This window comes from Phragmites australis, chromosome 10 (assembly GCF_958298935.1).
Source record: "Phragmites australis chromosome 10, lpPhrAust1.1, whole genome shotgun sequence".
In the NCBI taxonomy this organism is placed as follows: Eukaryota; Viridiplantae; Streptophyta; class Magnoliopsida; order Poales; family Poaceae; genus Phragmites; species Phragmites australis.
Genome location: NC_084930.1, coordinates 5,913,240 through 5,929,869, shown reverse-complemented (window position 1 = coordinate 5,929,869; position 16,630 = coordinate 5,913,240). Strand labels below are relative to the sequence as shown.

Sequence of the window (16,630 nt, the reverse complement as noted above, 5' to 3'; positions counted from 1 at the left end):
AAATTTGAAGTCATAATGACACCAAGTTCAAGAACTATCTCTTTGATGCTTTCTGCCTTGAATATGGCATTGAGCATCAATTTTCTGCCCCACACATTCCTCAGTAGAATGGCGTGGTTAAAATAAAGAATAGGACTTTGGTGGAGATGGCTAGGACGATGCTCGATGAGCATAGGTCTCACAGGAAATTTTGGGTGAGGTCATTAGCATAGTGTGCTACATCTCAAATCGGATTTTCTTGCACTTAATCTTGAAATTGACTTCTTATGAGTTGCGCTTTAGGAGGAAGCCAAATGTTTAATATTTGAGAGTTTTCGGTTGTTGGTGCTTCATCCTATAGCGTGACAATCTCGATAAGTTTAAGTTGTGTTCTTCTGATGGCATTTTCTTGAGGTATTCTTCATAGTCATGCTTACATGGTTTACAATTTTGACACTAACACCATCATAAAATCCTGTGATGTGACTTTTGATGAATCAACTTCTTGTGCTAGTTCTGTCTTTGACTATGCCGATGATCAGAATATAAAAGGGAGCATATTTGTAGATAGCAATCTTCCAGCTCTTGGTGATGACGAGGATGATATGCTACTTCTCTTGACCACACCTGCTCCATAGTTGGCTCTTGCTTCTTCTATTCCAACAGAGAGTCCTGCAGCCTCTATTTTCACTTCAACTGCACTCGAGCATGCTCCAATTGTGTTTGATGGGGAAGTTCTCTTAAGGCATGAGGCTCCTGAACACATTCAATAGTGACACCCTCCACACATGATGATCGGCGATCTCAATAAGAAGGTAACTAGGTCCAAGTACACTCATTATACTCATTTTACTGATTTTGTATTCGTTGCTTCCTTTGAGCCATATGATGTTGGGCATACTTTATCTGATTCAAATTGGGTCAATGCTATGCATGAAGAGTTTAAATTTTTTAAGAGAAACCAAGTTTTGATCCTTGTAGAGCCACCCCCTAATGTTCACACCATATGCACAAAATGGATTTTCAAAAACAAATAGGGGGATGGGTCCATAGTGAGAAACAAGGCTAGACTAGTGGCTCATGGTTTCACTCAAATAGAGAGAATAGACTTTGGAGAGACCTTTGCATGGGTAGCTAGGCTAGAATCTATTAGGATCCTTCTTGCTTTTGCAGCGTTCTAGGGTTTCAAGCTGTATCAAATAGATGTTAAGAGTGTGTTCCTAAATTGTTTCACACAGGAAGAGGTCTATGCCAAGTAAATGGGCTTTGAACATACCAAATACCCACATATAGTATAAGAGCTACATAAAGCTTTGTATGGACTTAAGCAAGCACCTAGGACTTGGTATGATAGACTTAAGTCTTTCTTGTTAGAGCATGAGTATGTCATGTGGTTGGTTGATAAAACTTTATTCACTCTCGAGCATGACAAAGATTTTCTACTTGTTCAAACTTACGTGAATGATATCATTTTTTGTGGCTCTTCTCATGCACTTGTGACCAAGTTTGCATAAACTTTGAGCAGGGAGTTCGAGATGTCGATGATGGATGAGCTCAACTTCTTCCTTGGACTTCAAACCAATCAATGCAAGCAGGGTACATTCGTCCATCAAACAAAGTACATCAAGGAGTTCCTGAAGAAGTTTTTAGTTTTTGCAAATGTTTTGTGGTATACTTTTGAAATCTCATTAGGATTACATGTTCATGCATTGCACAATATTTTGTTCTTAATGTTTGCATTGCCAGAAGGGGAGAAATGAATGAAAAAGGGGAGAAGTAAAAAATTTGCACCAAATCAAAGAAAAACCTTGCATAAATGAAAAATATGCATTCATCAAGGGAGAGTATTTGATTTTGTGTTTTTGAATTGTTATTGCTCTTTTGAGGTTTTTGGATTGTCTTTGCCTCTCTTAGGCCTTATACAACCTTTCTTATACCAAGTGACATATTTTTAGTTTTTCTTGAGTTTTTTATCACTTGTACGAGCCTATCTTGTCTAAACTAAAATCTTTATGCTTTGAGGTGTTGTCAATGCACTCATCAAGGGAGAGATTGATAAATCAAGTTCAAATGTGCCTTGATTTATATGTGATGAGTGATTGACAAGGTTGTCGATTTGGTTTCTCGAGTTTTGGATTGCTTGAGCTTGGTTTGAGCATTTTGATTATGGACTAACTGGAGTTGGAGTTGGAGAAATGCCATCGGTTGAGAAATTCTTCAAGTTGAGAAATTCTTCAAGTTGATGATCTAGAGGCAAGAGAATTCAAGATCATGAGTATACACTTGTATGTGATTTTTATGTCTCTAGCAACAAGAAAAATGACTTCATGGTACTGAAAATCCAAAACACATTTCTCCAACTCCAACTCTAGTTAGTCCATAATAAAAATGCTCAAACCAAGCTCAAAAAATCCAAAACTTAACAACCTTATCAATCACTCATCACATATATACCAATGCAAATTTCAACTTTGTTTCTCAATCTCCCCATTGATGAATGTATTGACAACACCTCGAGGCACAAAGATTTGGGTTTGAAGAAATAAAGCACATCAAAGTGACCAAAACTCAAAAATGAGCAAAAACATGTTACTTGGCATAAGAAGGATTGCAAAAGGCTGAAGAGAGGCAAATACAAGCCAAAACCTCAAAAGAGCAAGAAAACTCAAAAATAAATGCTCCTCCTTGATGAATGCACATTTTTTTATTTTTATTTGAGGTTTGTTGCAAATATCCTCATTTCTCTTCCTTTGAAGCATATTTATGCATATTCTCATCTTTGTGCATATGTTCTCCCCTTTAGCAATGCAAACATCAAAGATAAAACATAATGAACATGTAATCCTAAATGAGCTTTTACAAGTATATTCCAAAGCATTTGTGAGAGCTACAAATATCTAAAGGCTCCGAAAAGTAGAACGTAGAGCTCACAATCGCATAGAGGCTAAAAAAAGACAATGACACAAGACCATAAAGCTTGACTAAACCCGAAGAATTGGTTGGCGTATTTAATTTCACATAGCCAAATTATTTTTAAAGTGACCACCACATAAGCATCCACTCTTACCGAGACAATACAAGCATTATAAACTAGCCAATTTCAACCTCAAACTAGGCAAACAAGTGTTTATGACAGTAGGCTTTGCAAACGCTCACATATGAAACCAATACTTAGATTGATCAAATGATTAAAAAGAATTAAATAGTTAGTCACATTTCTTTGAATATTATTTTATCCTCAAGTTGCCTCTTATCCAAGCAGTGTCGCATGGCTGTGTACGATAAACACCTTAAGGCTTCAAGACAACTGTATTGGATCACATTTTAGCACAAGAGACTTGATTTTTCATAATTATTCAATTCACACAAGTTATCAAGATGGTCATAAGAATAAGTTAAGTAATGCATTTGCGACACAAGGATCACATGTTTCCTCAAGATTCTATCATGAACTAACCATTTAACAAAGATAGAAAATATAGTGCAATGTTTCTCAATCCACTATCTTGAACCAAAAAGACCTAGAATAAGATATTCATCAAACTAGCCTTAACACAAGTATTAATTAAGCCTAAGCAATTACGAATATGATGATTAAAGATGTAACATTTTATAACCTACATGATTCATAAAATTATAGTGTACGACTCATTTATTAACTTATGTTAAGGAAAAACTTAATATACAAACACATACTTTTCTTGTGCAGGTCATATCTTAAGAGTATCTTTAAAATTTGTTTCACTTTATTTAGAGTTTTATTAATTTCTTCATGATTTTTACAAAGTTCACAAGCGGAAAGTGGACATGTTAAGAAACAACACTGTAATTAACTTTTTCATATCTACTATTATTTTTCCTACATAAAGTATAGTATAAGTAAACTAATAAAAGTGGTTTCATTAATTTTAAATGTGTTATAGGTTAGTTATGATTAATCTAGTTACAACATATTTATACAATCATGCATATTAGAATAACTATTTCGTGATTCATGTTCTTTTAGAAGATATAGATCATGTAAGAAAACTAACAAAATTGTTTGTTACTTTTGGATTAGCAAAGAGTTAACCATGCATTTAACTAGGTTTAGCAAATACATTTTCTCACATAATATAATCAATTTTTTGTAAGTATAAATATTCTATCATGTAGATCATGCTACAGAAAACTAACAAATTTTATTTCACTTGATTTTAAGCTCAAATAAATTAGTTATTGATTTTACAAGGTTAAATCATTTTTTGGATTTTGTTGAACTTCATCGGTTACCGAGAAATACGCTCGATAAATCAGTAAATTCGATCGGTTACTGATAAATGTGGTCAATATGAGAAATGCAGGAAAAATGAATGATAAATCGGTCAATTCAGTCGGTTAGCCGTGTTAGTCGACCGGTTACCGTTTGATTGATTTGGTCTGATTTTGTTCCTGAATTGCAAATTTGATCGATAAATTTATTTAAATTCTCACCGAATTTTGACCGATTTTTACAGCAACCACGTATTTCCGGGTACCACTGGAGACCGATTTTCGAGGTCCAACCAATTTGTAAAACTTGCGTACCGGTCGATGCGTTCCTTGAGCTTGAGCAAGAACCGCTCGTTGTTCCGGTCGACGGAGCGCACCAGGCGGTCCAGCAGCGCGCGGCACTGCCCGGGCCCGAGACGGCGGACGTCGACCACCGCCTTATTGGCGCCGTCCTCCCTTTCCTCGAGTGTGACGATCGCGCTGCGGGCGCGCTGGGACGTGGGCAGGCGCCCAGAGCAGCGCCTCCTCGTCGTCAGAGTCACCGCCATCGCCGGCGCGGGGACACGTGGTGGAGCTGTGCAGCCCCGTCGCGTGCGCCATCTGTGTCTCCGCCGACGGCTGCTCGGATCTCTCTCTCCGGTCGATAAGTAACAAAGCTGTCTGGAGTCTGGAGATCACTTTTGCAGTACATTACATTTGGTATTCACCAATGCTAGTTTGTAACTATCCGATAGAGACATCCTATGAATAGCCTCCTTTAGAAATTGGAACCAGGAAAATCTTGGAGACTGATACTGTAAATGTGACCATGCAAGTATGTAAGCTGTGAGCAGTTCACTTCTGAACAAGAAAGGTAATGGACTCAAGCTCATTTGACATGGTTTCTAGTACCAGGTAAACTATAGCCAAACAAACCAAATTAGCCCGTCAATCTCATCGTGTAATGTTCAAAATTCAGGCATAGATAGATGAATATTCATCTACTCAACAGCATATATGGCAGAAACTACAAACAACTCCAGAAGCAGGGTGGCAAATTTGTCAGGTCCGAGTCCACTGACAGCATATAATAGAACATGAGAAACTAACACCTCACATTCCAAACAAATAATAAATAACAAAACATAACCCAGGTAAACGGCATCAGTCTCAATTATCAAATTATACGCAGCACAAAAGGCCAGGTGATGACTATAAAGGAAACACCAACGAAGTCAAATTTTAACACAAAGTAATCTGCAACTCTGCATATCACCATATGTCAGTGTTACCTCAAATTCCTTTCGGTCAATAGAACATTGCAATTTTTTTCTGAAAATACTTCTAAAAACGAGGATATGATATGCTTAAAGTGTGGCCTTGCAGGTTCAGGACAAAATTAAACCAACTGAAGTTAAACACAGTTAGAAGAAAAAAAGAGGGAAAAACAACACACAGTCCAAGGGTGGACATTTCATTACTTGACAAAGCACATGGAAGTGCATGCACTAAAAAAAAAGACCAGAATGTACAGAATTTTCATAACAATTACCAATCAAAATAGCATGTTGAAACATTAGGTTCCATGTTACACATGCAGGAACATATGACATGAATAGTAGTTTTTTTTTGCAGTTGATGCTCCTGGTACATGACATGATTACTTCAGGTAACATATTCCATGGTTGTTTTACTTTTCAATTCAGCCAAAATTAGAATCAACCCAGATGACATTTTCCATATAATAAAGTTTCAATGTGTACCAGCTTCTAACTTTAGACAACGTAAACAACAAAGCCTGACTTCAAAACCAGCTAGGAAAATACCTTTCACAGCTATTGACAGTGCCTCATCAACAGATATGCAGTTAAATAAATAGAACAGACAAATTTACTATTTAAGTAACCTACAGCATTGCATAAGAAAAGAAGAGGACAGCGCACAATCTTCAGCTCCAGAATTCCAGTGGACATAACAAGAGTTCTCCATTTCGAATGCATTATCAAACAGATACCCAAAATTCTGCAGAATAGCGTAATGGGAAACAAGTTGAATATCTGCCACCATGGCCAGAAAATATATTGCAAGGGGGCACCCCCTGAGCCTTTCACAGTTATGTTCAGAAAACATACAAATTTGCTACAGAAATAGTTTTGTAGCATCGAACAAGTAAATTGTTGTCATCTATGAGAGCTGGGAACCAGTTTGCACATTTTCGCTTACCATCATGGAGACAAACATGGTGATATTGGTGAACAGAAAAGAGATGCATCAGAAAAGCTAGCTTACTTATGCCTCATCAATCGAGACTGTAATATCTAAAGCACTGAACTGCTGATCAACTGCAACCAAGGTCCATAGGAAACCACCACTACCACCAAGTCGATCTACAGCCCCCAAAAGAAAGGTGGTGGTTCATCTTCACCATCACCCACATTGTTCTGCATCTCAAAGAACCTGTGCCGAATGAGGCTTTCCTTGAGGGTATACAAAGTAATCTTGAGATGGCAGCCATCGCAACGGAAACTTTCCCGCAGATCCCCATTTATGTCATAGTGCAACAGCTTCTGCTGGGGATTAACCAGCACAATTCCCTCTTCCGACATGAAAAATACATGCCAGGGCTCCTTGAAGCGATAGGTGCTGACCTTCATTGCTGGCAATTCAATCCGGTGCTTGCAGATCCACTTCTGGTTCTCGTAATCCTGCAGAAGCCAGAGCTCAACCATTGTGACATCCTCACCGCAGCTGAAAATGGTAAGGTTGTTCTCCATCTCGAGCAATGACATGTGCTTCCGTATCACAGGAGGAGGAAGCAACCCCCGGAACACCTCAGTGACCGTGTTAAACACCAGTATATAGTGGTTTTCCCACTGCTGCGGTGGCCAGTGGAGGCTGCCACGGTGAAGGGCCGGCGGCCCGCTGGGTGCTTCCTTGAATTTGTACACATCTTTCTCTGATGGCAGACCGATTCCCCTCCCCTTCCTGGAGTCCGCCACGAGGATGTAGTAGTCCGACCCGGGCCAGCTGCCTCGGTAGAACAAGGCCCGGTACTCCCCGGTATGGTCGTGGCGGTAGAACCCGGCGAACCGCGAGGAGTTCAGAGGCGTCGGGAGGCGAGTCCACTGGTGCGTGGCCGGGTTGCAGACGTACAGGCGGTCGTCGAAGCTGAGTAGGAGAAGCCCGTCGCAGGAGCCATGAATGCCGAACCGGCCACACCGCTCGTTGGTGTCCGTGAACCGGACGACGGACCGGAAGTCGTCGGTGCGGAGGTCGAGCGCCTCGACGCAGAAGTCCACGGCGTCCACCCCTTTGCCGTCAACGGCGCCGCCGCGGAGGAAGGAAACGAGGGGTAGCGACGGCTGGCGGCGGTGGTGCTCGAGTGCGAACTTGGGGTCGGAGGCGATGCGGAGCCAGGCCTTGCAGACGGCGCGGAAGCGGAGGACGGACCTGGAAGGCAGGCGGAGGAGGATGTCCCGGATGACATCGTCGGGGATGTAGGCCGTGGCGGCGGAGGCGATCCGCTGCCTCTTCCTCGCTCCCGTGGTGCCCTCCATGGACGGCGAGCGGACCGAGGCGGTTCCTGCAAAAACCCTTGCAACGTCACCGGAATGCGTTCGTGAACGAAGAAATGCTCCCAAATCTCCACGAATTGAGAGGAGACCGAGGCAGATCAACCGTTTAATCGACCGAAACAACGAGAAATCAAAGGGTGATGGGTGCTCCGAGCGAGCGAGCGAACTCACCTCGGCCTCCCTCCCTCGAAATCGTGGTCCTCTTCCCCGCTTCTCCCCAGCACGGGGAAGGGGAGCAATGCGTTTTGGCTGCGTGGCGGAGCCTTAAAGTGCCTCCTCAACTAGGAGACGAGAGCCCCGTCGTGCCCGCTGGAAAGTGTGAACGCGCACGGCCCAGTAGTAGGCCCACGCAAAGGCCTGGAACTCAGCTATAGAATTTTTTTTATTTTTCTATTTTTAAAATAAAAAATTGCAAATATATATGTGCGTTTTGAAAACCTGCAAATATATTCTCCCTATTACTTTTGTTTATTTTCTGTTGTTTTTACAACTCATTGATACCTAGTGTCAATCAGTTGACATTCCATTTCCAGCTAGAATCAATCAAAGGGAGAACAAACAGGACAGTACTAAACACAGATGAAAGGAGAACAATATATGTATGTATGTATGTATGTATGTATGTATGTATACAGGCATGTAGAGGTTCGCCATCACACGAGTGAAAATGTTGTAGTTTTGCGAAAATGTGTGGCTGAGGGGTGGATCCGAAGCGAGAAGTTGTAATTTTGTATTACTTAGGACACAAATAATTGTAGTTTTATGCAATATAATTTAAATGTTGTAATTTTATAATATTTTAATATAAATAGTTGTAAGTTTATAAAATTTACTCAATCTTGCGTCCACAGACGGTTGTTACTTGAAGTGAATCACTCCTTGTGTTTATTAAATAGTTGTTGGTTAAGAATATCGAAAATATCCTGCTTCCAAGGAGGATAGCTGCGCACGCTAGCAAAACCGTCGAATACCGACTACTTCGAGATACATGCCGATGATTAGCAAAAGGTTAGCACACATAAGCTCCGGCAGATCATAAACCCGGTCAGAATGATTGTGCTTTTACATTGCACTGTCAGACAAGAATGCAAGTACACCTGACATATACGCTTTAGGGTTGGACGCCCCACTCGTGATAAGGTATCATGGCTGAGATATAAGTCTTATTTGGATGTTTAGGTCATCTACAGTGGTTACTTTAAAATTTCATCTTTTAAAATACTATTACAGTATCTCTTATTTTTCATCTTCAGTAGGAATCCTCGCCCACTATTTTCTCTTTCCTGTATTAAAATGATGTTTCTCCAACCGCCTTAACCGCCATAGCAGCATTGTTTTTAAATATTCACGCTGCAACGGTGAATGAATGGTACCGTTAAAATTTGGTTTGACGTTAAGTAATATTGTTTATTTAGAAATAAATATATGGTTTTTTGAGGGACTGTTGCAATACAAATTTTGGCAGTTATGTAGTTACGCGGGATAAAATTTGTGTGCATGATAATTGTTCGACCTTGTAGAGCAAGATAACTCGGCTTGCAGAGGAAGCATCGTGACTAGTGGCTTCGCGAGGAAGGAAATGCGGTAGCTTCCCTCACAAGGCTAAGCAAGTCACTATATATAAGAGGTAGGAGTAGTCTAACATATGCAAGCCACCCAAATGGATCCTCGTATAGCTTGAAAGGAGTATTTGAGAGAGCTGTGGTTTTCCTCCAACGACTCTTCCGATGAGAAAGATGATATATTCATAGAGACTATGAGAGCTTGGCAAGCCGAGCTGGAGGAATCGGAGAGGCGACCTTGGGGTGGTTCAGTGCGTGGTCGGAAGCGCATCAATCATTATCGGCTGGAGGGCCATATTAGGTTGTTCAACGACTACTTTACCGATCCCCCTGTGTACCCCAATTACATTTTCCGTCGCTGGTATTGTTACAAACTGCAACTCTCCACATTCGAAAGTGATATGTGTTTATATATGTGTGATGTGCGTAATCATGTATGTTGGTGCAGGTTCCGGATGAAACGTAACCTTTTCCTCAAGATTGTTGCGGCGGTTGAAGAGAAGGACATGTGGTTTCAGCAGAGGAGAAACGCTGTTGGCGAGTTAGGGCTATCCTCATTGCAAAAAGTGACTACGGTAGTTCGTATGCTAGCATACGATGCGCTGGCCGATTCTCTAGATGAGTGCCTCCGTCTAGGGCAGAGCACCATCATTAAGAGCATGAGATGTTTCGTCCGTGCTGTCGTCGAGGTGTTCGGCCATGAGTACCTCCGTTCTCCGAATGAAGAGGACACGGCTCGTTTGCTTGCTATCAACGCGCGCAGAGGGTTTCTAGGGATGCTAGGAAGCATTGATTGTATGCATTGGATGTGGAAGAACTGTCCAACGGCGTGGGCAGGTTCTTTTACCGGCCATGTCAACGCTCCGACGATCATTCTCGAGGCGGTTGCATCGCAAGACCTATGGATCTGGCATGCCTGGTTCGCTAAACGACATTAATATTCTACACCGGTCACATCTCCTCGACACCAAACCTTCCCGAGCCGGAGCTGAGGAAGCTTGCCTCCACCGTCTGATCGTAGAGCAACGACCAGGATTAAAAGGTGAGATACCTCTTCGCTAGCCAATGATATTGCACCATGTGTCCTTTTTTGATGACTCGGTTTATGTGAGCCATGTCAGCCGCCAAGTCAACACGCCACGTGGGCGATTTTCTTCGACATGACAGTCCAGTTAGCCGATCAAAGCCGAGTCAGCAACCCGGTCAGCAATGACGTCAGCGCTTACACAATAACTTAGAATTTCCTTTAGAAAAATAATTTGCGAAATAGATTTAATCCAAAAATAGTTTTTCTTTTAATAGAAGTTCTAGAAAATAGTTTATGTTTTAAATAAATGTTTTTAATAGGTTTTTAATCTAGTTTTAATTCTAAAAATAGTTTTTTTATGATTCAAATAATTTTTTTCATTTTTGGAAAATAGTTTAGAAAATCTAGAATAATCCTAATAATGTTTTAAATATGTTTTCTTTAGTAAAATAAATACTTTTAATGTGTTTTGTTGTAAATAAAATTAGTTTTGATTTAGAAAATCTTAAATAAATGTTTTAAGCCTTTTAAAATTAGCTTTAATTTCAAAAAAATAGTTTTCATCGTTTTCAGCTGTTTAAAAATTCGTTTAGTCGTAGCTTTCGCGTCATAACTCCGATTTGGGCGATTCTTGCGCTCAGATCTTTTAAAAATCATAATAAAGCTCGCCTTCACGTTTGTTTGTTGTGTTAGCTTCATTTTGCACTTGCTCTTAGTGTGCTGTTCTCTCCGCATGTAGACGATCATGTCCTAGAGCTGTTCGAGAACATTCAAGATCAAGATTTCGATAACACTGAGCAGTACTTCGAAGAAGGCAAGTGTCCTTGAACATGCTGCACCTATTTTAGGACTTCTATATTAGTTGTTTATCCTTCTTGCATGCTTGTCTAATTTGGAATCCCACGATTAGTGTTTACTAGATTTTGTATGATTATCCTTATCGCCGTTGATGAGTCATGTGAAATGAACGGTAGATATGAGAGTTGCTGTCGTGGTTGGGGTAAATGTTAATCTTTACTAATATTTATGCAACAAGAATTGGGTATGGTAATCTTGTAGTAACATAGTATAACTGGATGGTTGGTTGAGGTGGTGCTGTACAATAGGTTTGTGGTTGTTCCTATATGGGATCCTAAGGACCGGTTCTTGGAGCATATAACCAAGCTAAACCGCAACCATCCACAGGGCCTATATGGGTACGGCTTGGCCAATTAATTAGCCACTCCTCCGGCTCTGCGAGCACCATTGGACGGTTGGGTGGCACAAGATGGGGTTTCTGTAGCGATGTTATTGTCTGTTAGCAGTGAAATTTCAGTGGATGCTTGCAAGTCGGCGGGAACTTTGTAAAGGCCTTGTAGTGATCTCTTGATGCACACCTCGAGAGTGTGTAAGTGCTTGGACGACACGGCAATATGGAGACTGTCACCTGGTAATGCGGGTGATGAAATCATGACCCGTGGGGAAAGATGGGCAAACTCTGCAGAGTATAAAACTGATCGACCAGCCGTGCTCACGGTTAAGAGCGGCTTGGACTTCTTCTTGATTAGTTGGGTTCAGGGTTCTAGTATGGATGGTCGGGTAGCCATGTAATGGGGTTACTTGGTGAGTTATGGTAGCCGGATATGGAATATCTGGTGAGTTTGGTAGTCAGATAAAATCCGATGAGCTGTTCCTCTTGTTTAAGTTGTGTCTTCACACTTAGTAAATATGATATTTGATTCAGAGAGTTATAGGTTAAGGTTGCTTAGTAAAGTAAACTAGTGTCTAACCTTTTCTTGACTTAAGCCATCATGTCATAATTTCCTATATTTGCGGAGCACGATATGTACTCACACTTGCTATTTTCAATAATAAATACTGCTCAGTTGGAGAAGGCTACATGAAGATCAAGAAAGCTAAAGACTACAATAAAGACAGAACGTCCTAGGTCGTATTGTCCCCAGTCGATTGCCTGTGGTGTGCCCTAAAGCTTTCGTTGGAGTTTTCTCGAGTTCTTTCGATGCTGTTCAAAACTTTGGTAATTGTTTCAATAAAGTTGTTTTGTTTGATATAGAACTGTATATCACTGATAATGTCATCACACGTATGATAAAACTGATTCTGACATACATGTGGAATATACTTAGTTATTTTTTTGAAAAACCGGGTGTGATAGTGTGAAGCTTTCCCCATGTGGCTGCAGGCAGAACTGGTGAATGTGGCAGCACTTGAACCCACCCACACGTCATCGCTGGCGATGAGACCGGAGCGGCAGGTGCCGCGTTGTGAGGATGGCCCCTTGGTGGCCTCCACCTGCTTGATGTGGCCATGCGGAATGTAGAATACGAGGTCGCCGATGTGCAGGACGATGGCAACCAGGCCGGAGTACGCGCGCCTGAGCTCTGAGTAGAGTGGATCCCCTGAGTTAGACGGGGTTTGGAGTGGAGGCTTTGGCCGTGAAGGGGGGAGCAGCCAGAGGAGTTGGTCGTCGAGATGGAGCAGTAGGTGGCGGGGTTGGCCGTAGAGGGGGAACAACCGACGGCCCACTCGTGATGCTCCGCTTCTGGAGCTCCCGTCGTGGTCGTCTCATTCCTGAATGGCGCGCGACAGATCATGCGGACCGACGACATCGAGTTCGCTTCACGGCCCATCCGACTGATGTTGCAGCTCGTGTTCCGGGGAGACGAGGGTGTCATCTTTGCACCGTACAGCGACAGGTGGCCGCAGCTGCGCAAGATCTGCACCGTCGAGCTCCTCAACGCTCGCCGCGTCCATTCCTTCCGCTCCGTCCGCGCAGTTGAGGAAGGCCGGGTCAACGGGTTCGCCCGGATCGACGAATTTGCCTAGATCAACAGGCTCGCCACCCCCTGGAGCGACGAGGACGATCTTGGCATCCGCGTAGTCAAGGTTGTGCTCTTCTGCATGCCCGTGGTTGCTGCTGGTAGAGTTGTTGTCGGAGGCCTCAGAATCGACGTCAGAGGAGGCGAAGGATGTGTCGCCGTGTTCTGCGCCGATGTCAAAGTTGCGCTCGGGGAAGTGGATGTCGCTGAAGCGCTTGGTAGAAGCAGTCGAGTTGGGCTCGACAGAGGAGGCGTTGCCGATACCCGCGGCGGAAGCAGCCCACCTGTCGAGCCTCTCCTCTGCCGTCTTGAACAGCTTCCTGATTTCAGCGACGATGAAGGCACATTCTTCGTCCGTCATGGTGGCACTTCATGAAGAACGGCTTTGATACCAATTGACGCGAACCCCGCACTTACCGTCTCTAGTTCATTGTACTCGTACACTGTCAGCGACGTCACCACATCGTGGATGTCAACTGCCGCCACCATCAGACAAATCCATGACGACATCGCCTTCTCCTTTGCTCCCTCCATCCCTGTTGCCACACCATATACTCCATCGACGATGACATGCTACGAACTGCCTTCCTCGAACGGTCGCCATGCCGCGGACGCAAACACCATAACAAGAACATAGCAAGCACATCACCTAACAAGGAACACCGCATCCAACACCAACACTGAAATCACCAGCCACTTGACAGTTGACACCACCCTACTGAGCGAAAGTGGAAGTCGTTGGATTACCTGACACTACTAGAGCCAGAACCAAAGCTGGAGCCTCTAGTGAGGCCATCATGTCAGGCATGGGCGGATCCTTGAGCAGGACCAGCATCATGGTGAAGGGATTCAAAGTGGTGTCATTGGCGAGGCTGTTGGCGTCGAGCACGACTTGATAGTTAGCGAGGAAGTGGTCGGCGATGGTGTACAGGTCATCCTCCCACAAGAGGAGGTAGGTCACCAGCTACTTCACGCCAACCATGGCCTGCGCCGCTGACGCGCACGCGCACCAGAGTGGAATGGTGAGGGAGATGTTGGGATAAAGATGGAGGCTATAGTGAGCGTCGTTTTGCGGCATGAGCGCCTGGCAGATCGCGAGCCCCTAGTACGTGTCGTTCGCGATGGTGAAGTAGGTTCCGTCATAGGAGGCGTCATGCTGGTAGTATCCTGCTGCCATGAAGGCGCAGAAGGGAGTGACGAGGAGGAGGTAGGAGTCCTCAACAGGGGAGATGACGGGGAATCTCGCGGCGGCGTAGCATCAGTACGGGGCCAACGGGCAGACTGACAGCTACACCAACAACGACAGCTCCATCCTCAGGTACACCTGCAGCAAAAACGCCATGACTTCCCCGTGATCTTGCAACGCCTACCTCGCATTCCGCCCCGCCCTACTGCTCCTCCCCCATCGTCGTCTCCTACCTCCTCAACGCCACCACCTCTGTCATCGCCGCTGGCAACGCCATCCGGTCATCTCCCCCGTCGAGGACTCCTGCCTCCTCCTCGTCACTCCCTTCTCCGGCACCGCTGCAATGAGGAGGAGGTGGAGGCGGCAGATGGAGAACACTGCGTACGGTTGTTCCGCTCGGGCGTGGAAGCGAGGCGGCATCGGCATGGTTTGCTACATAATTTCCAACCACCAGCAGGTGATCGAGATACACCTGGAGGTCGACATTGAGAATATTAATGGCGCACATGACTACAAGTCATCGTTGACTAGAGTCAACCATACAAGTCAACTGAGGATGGATGGTCGTAGACTGAACACCGTCACTGACGTCTTGACTCTGAGTCCTCCAGCTATCCAGTTTGGAGAACAGCTTGGGAACCACTCATTCCATGTGTGAAGACGAGAAAAGTAGAAGTACGCACCGTGTCGCTATCAGGACGAGCTGCCTGGCTATGGGTGCCGTCGAACTACTGGTGCACAAGACGTGTTCATCGGCAGGCGATCCCCTTCGTACATTCGACTAGGTCATCCGCGTGTTTGCATGGCGTGTGCGTGCAGAACGGGGAACCACACCGTGCGCACGCACGACGTGTGCCCAGTCAGAGCTCTCTGGCTGCGAAGCGCTATGTGCATCCAGCTCCAGTCTCTGTCCAATGATTCGAGGCCAGAGGGCTGGAGAGTTGCAAACTTGCAATGAGGAACCGAGGTTCGACGTATGGTGACGTGCTCGTGAGCTACTCCATGTAGTACACCTTATAGTCACAGGGAAAGAGGTCGAAGACGTGTTCCACGAACCCTGAGCATCAACCTAATTTGTGGGCCAGAGTTGAATAGGTTCGACGTCTCGATTGAGGCTGGGTCAGATCTAGGCGGATTTCAGCTACGACGATCCTCAACAGCCCTTGACCAAAGGTGACGCGGCGTTGGACGAGGGGTAGAGGAATGGAAAAGGGTTGTGATGGCACAGAGGAAGGCGAGGCGGTGGCGGAGAGGAACTGTGGGTGAGATTTGTGCAGCTATACGAGCTTGGAGAGACAGAGGTTCAGAGGTGGTGTCAGGATGCGGACTTGCCTCCTCGAGTTCTTCTAGCCTTCTAGGATGTGTAACCTATTATGTTGACATGTGCTACGATAAATATGCAAACATAAAAGAATAAATACATTAGTTGGGTTGGATAGGGCTGATGAGCCAACAGACGTCAGCATATGTCTTCTTTCCTTCTCTTTTCTTTTGGTTTTCTTTTCCAATTTTATGATAGATGTTATTTAAAATGAGGTATGGACCTGAATTAATCGGGATCGTGTTCCACGTCATTAATATATCGTCGTACCGATGAGGTATATCTCATACATACCGTGTTTTTGTTTTGTTAGATATAGACTCGTGTCCCCGTTCATCGATTAGGATGTCGATGGCCGACGAGTAAAAAACAGGCTGCTTTACTGTTTCCCAGTCTCCGGTCAGCTCCAGGACTCAGTCATGCCTACAGAGTAAGGGAGATGAAAAACGAGTCAAATGGCGTGTGGCGTGCCTTACTGCTTATTCAGCTGGACTAAACAAAATTCCAGCAAGTCATCACATGTTCAGCAATAGATGGCAAATCCACAAAACAGAGTAAAGATTTATAATGTCAAGAATAAGATTCGAACACATGCCCTTTCGGACCAACTCGGCCATCTTGAGGTTACAACGAAAGTTTTCACAAAATATACTTAAGTATATTATTAATTTTCAACTCTCTAACTGATCTAGACATAAAAGGATTTTCGAAAATTTAGCCAGGAAATGCCCAATACTTCATTTGCCCCCCTCAGCAGAGGCTGAAACGCACAAATCAGCGTTATGACTCACGAATTTGACGCAAATAAGAAGTATGTGATAGACAAGTCACAAACCAAATACATGCCGCTTGCTCTGAAAACTGAAAACTGAAAACCGGATTCTGGAAGCCTGATGCTACTACCCAAACATAGGCAATAAAATGGAGAGGA

The 16,630-nt window shown here is 43.9% G+C and overlaps 1 protein-coding gene across 1 annotated transcript; it reads right to left on the bottom strand.

Moving 5' to 3' along the window:
- Nucleotides 1–6,258: 6,258 nt before the first annotated feature.
- LOC133883546 (F-box protein At5g49610-like) lies at nucleotides 6,259–8,032 on the bottom strand. Its single transcript, XM_062322897.1, has 2 exons — nucleotides 7,956–8,032; nucleotides 6,259–7,792 (listed from the first exon to the last, which is right to left on the bottom strand). Exon 2 carries the CDS (start codon nucleotides 7,764–7,766, stop codon nucleotides 6,597–6,599), a length of 1,170 nt encoding a protein of 389 aa, XP_062178881.1. The 5' UTR covers nucleotides 7,767–7,792; nucleotides 7,956–8,032; the 3' UTR covers nucleotides 6,259–6,596.
- Between the last annotated feature and the right edge of the window lie 8,598 nt (nucleotides 8,033–16,630).

Excerpts from the sequence above, each read along its gene's own strand:
- LOC133883546 (XM_062322897.1), bottom strand. The coding sequence starts at position 7,766 with ATGGAGGGCACCACGGGAGCGAGGAAGAGGCAGCGGATCGCCTCCGCC.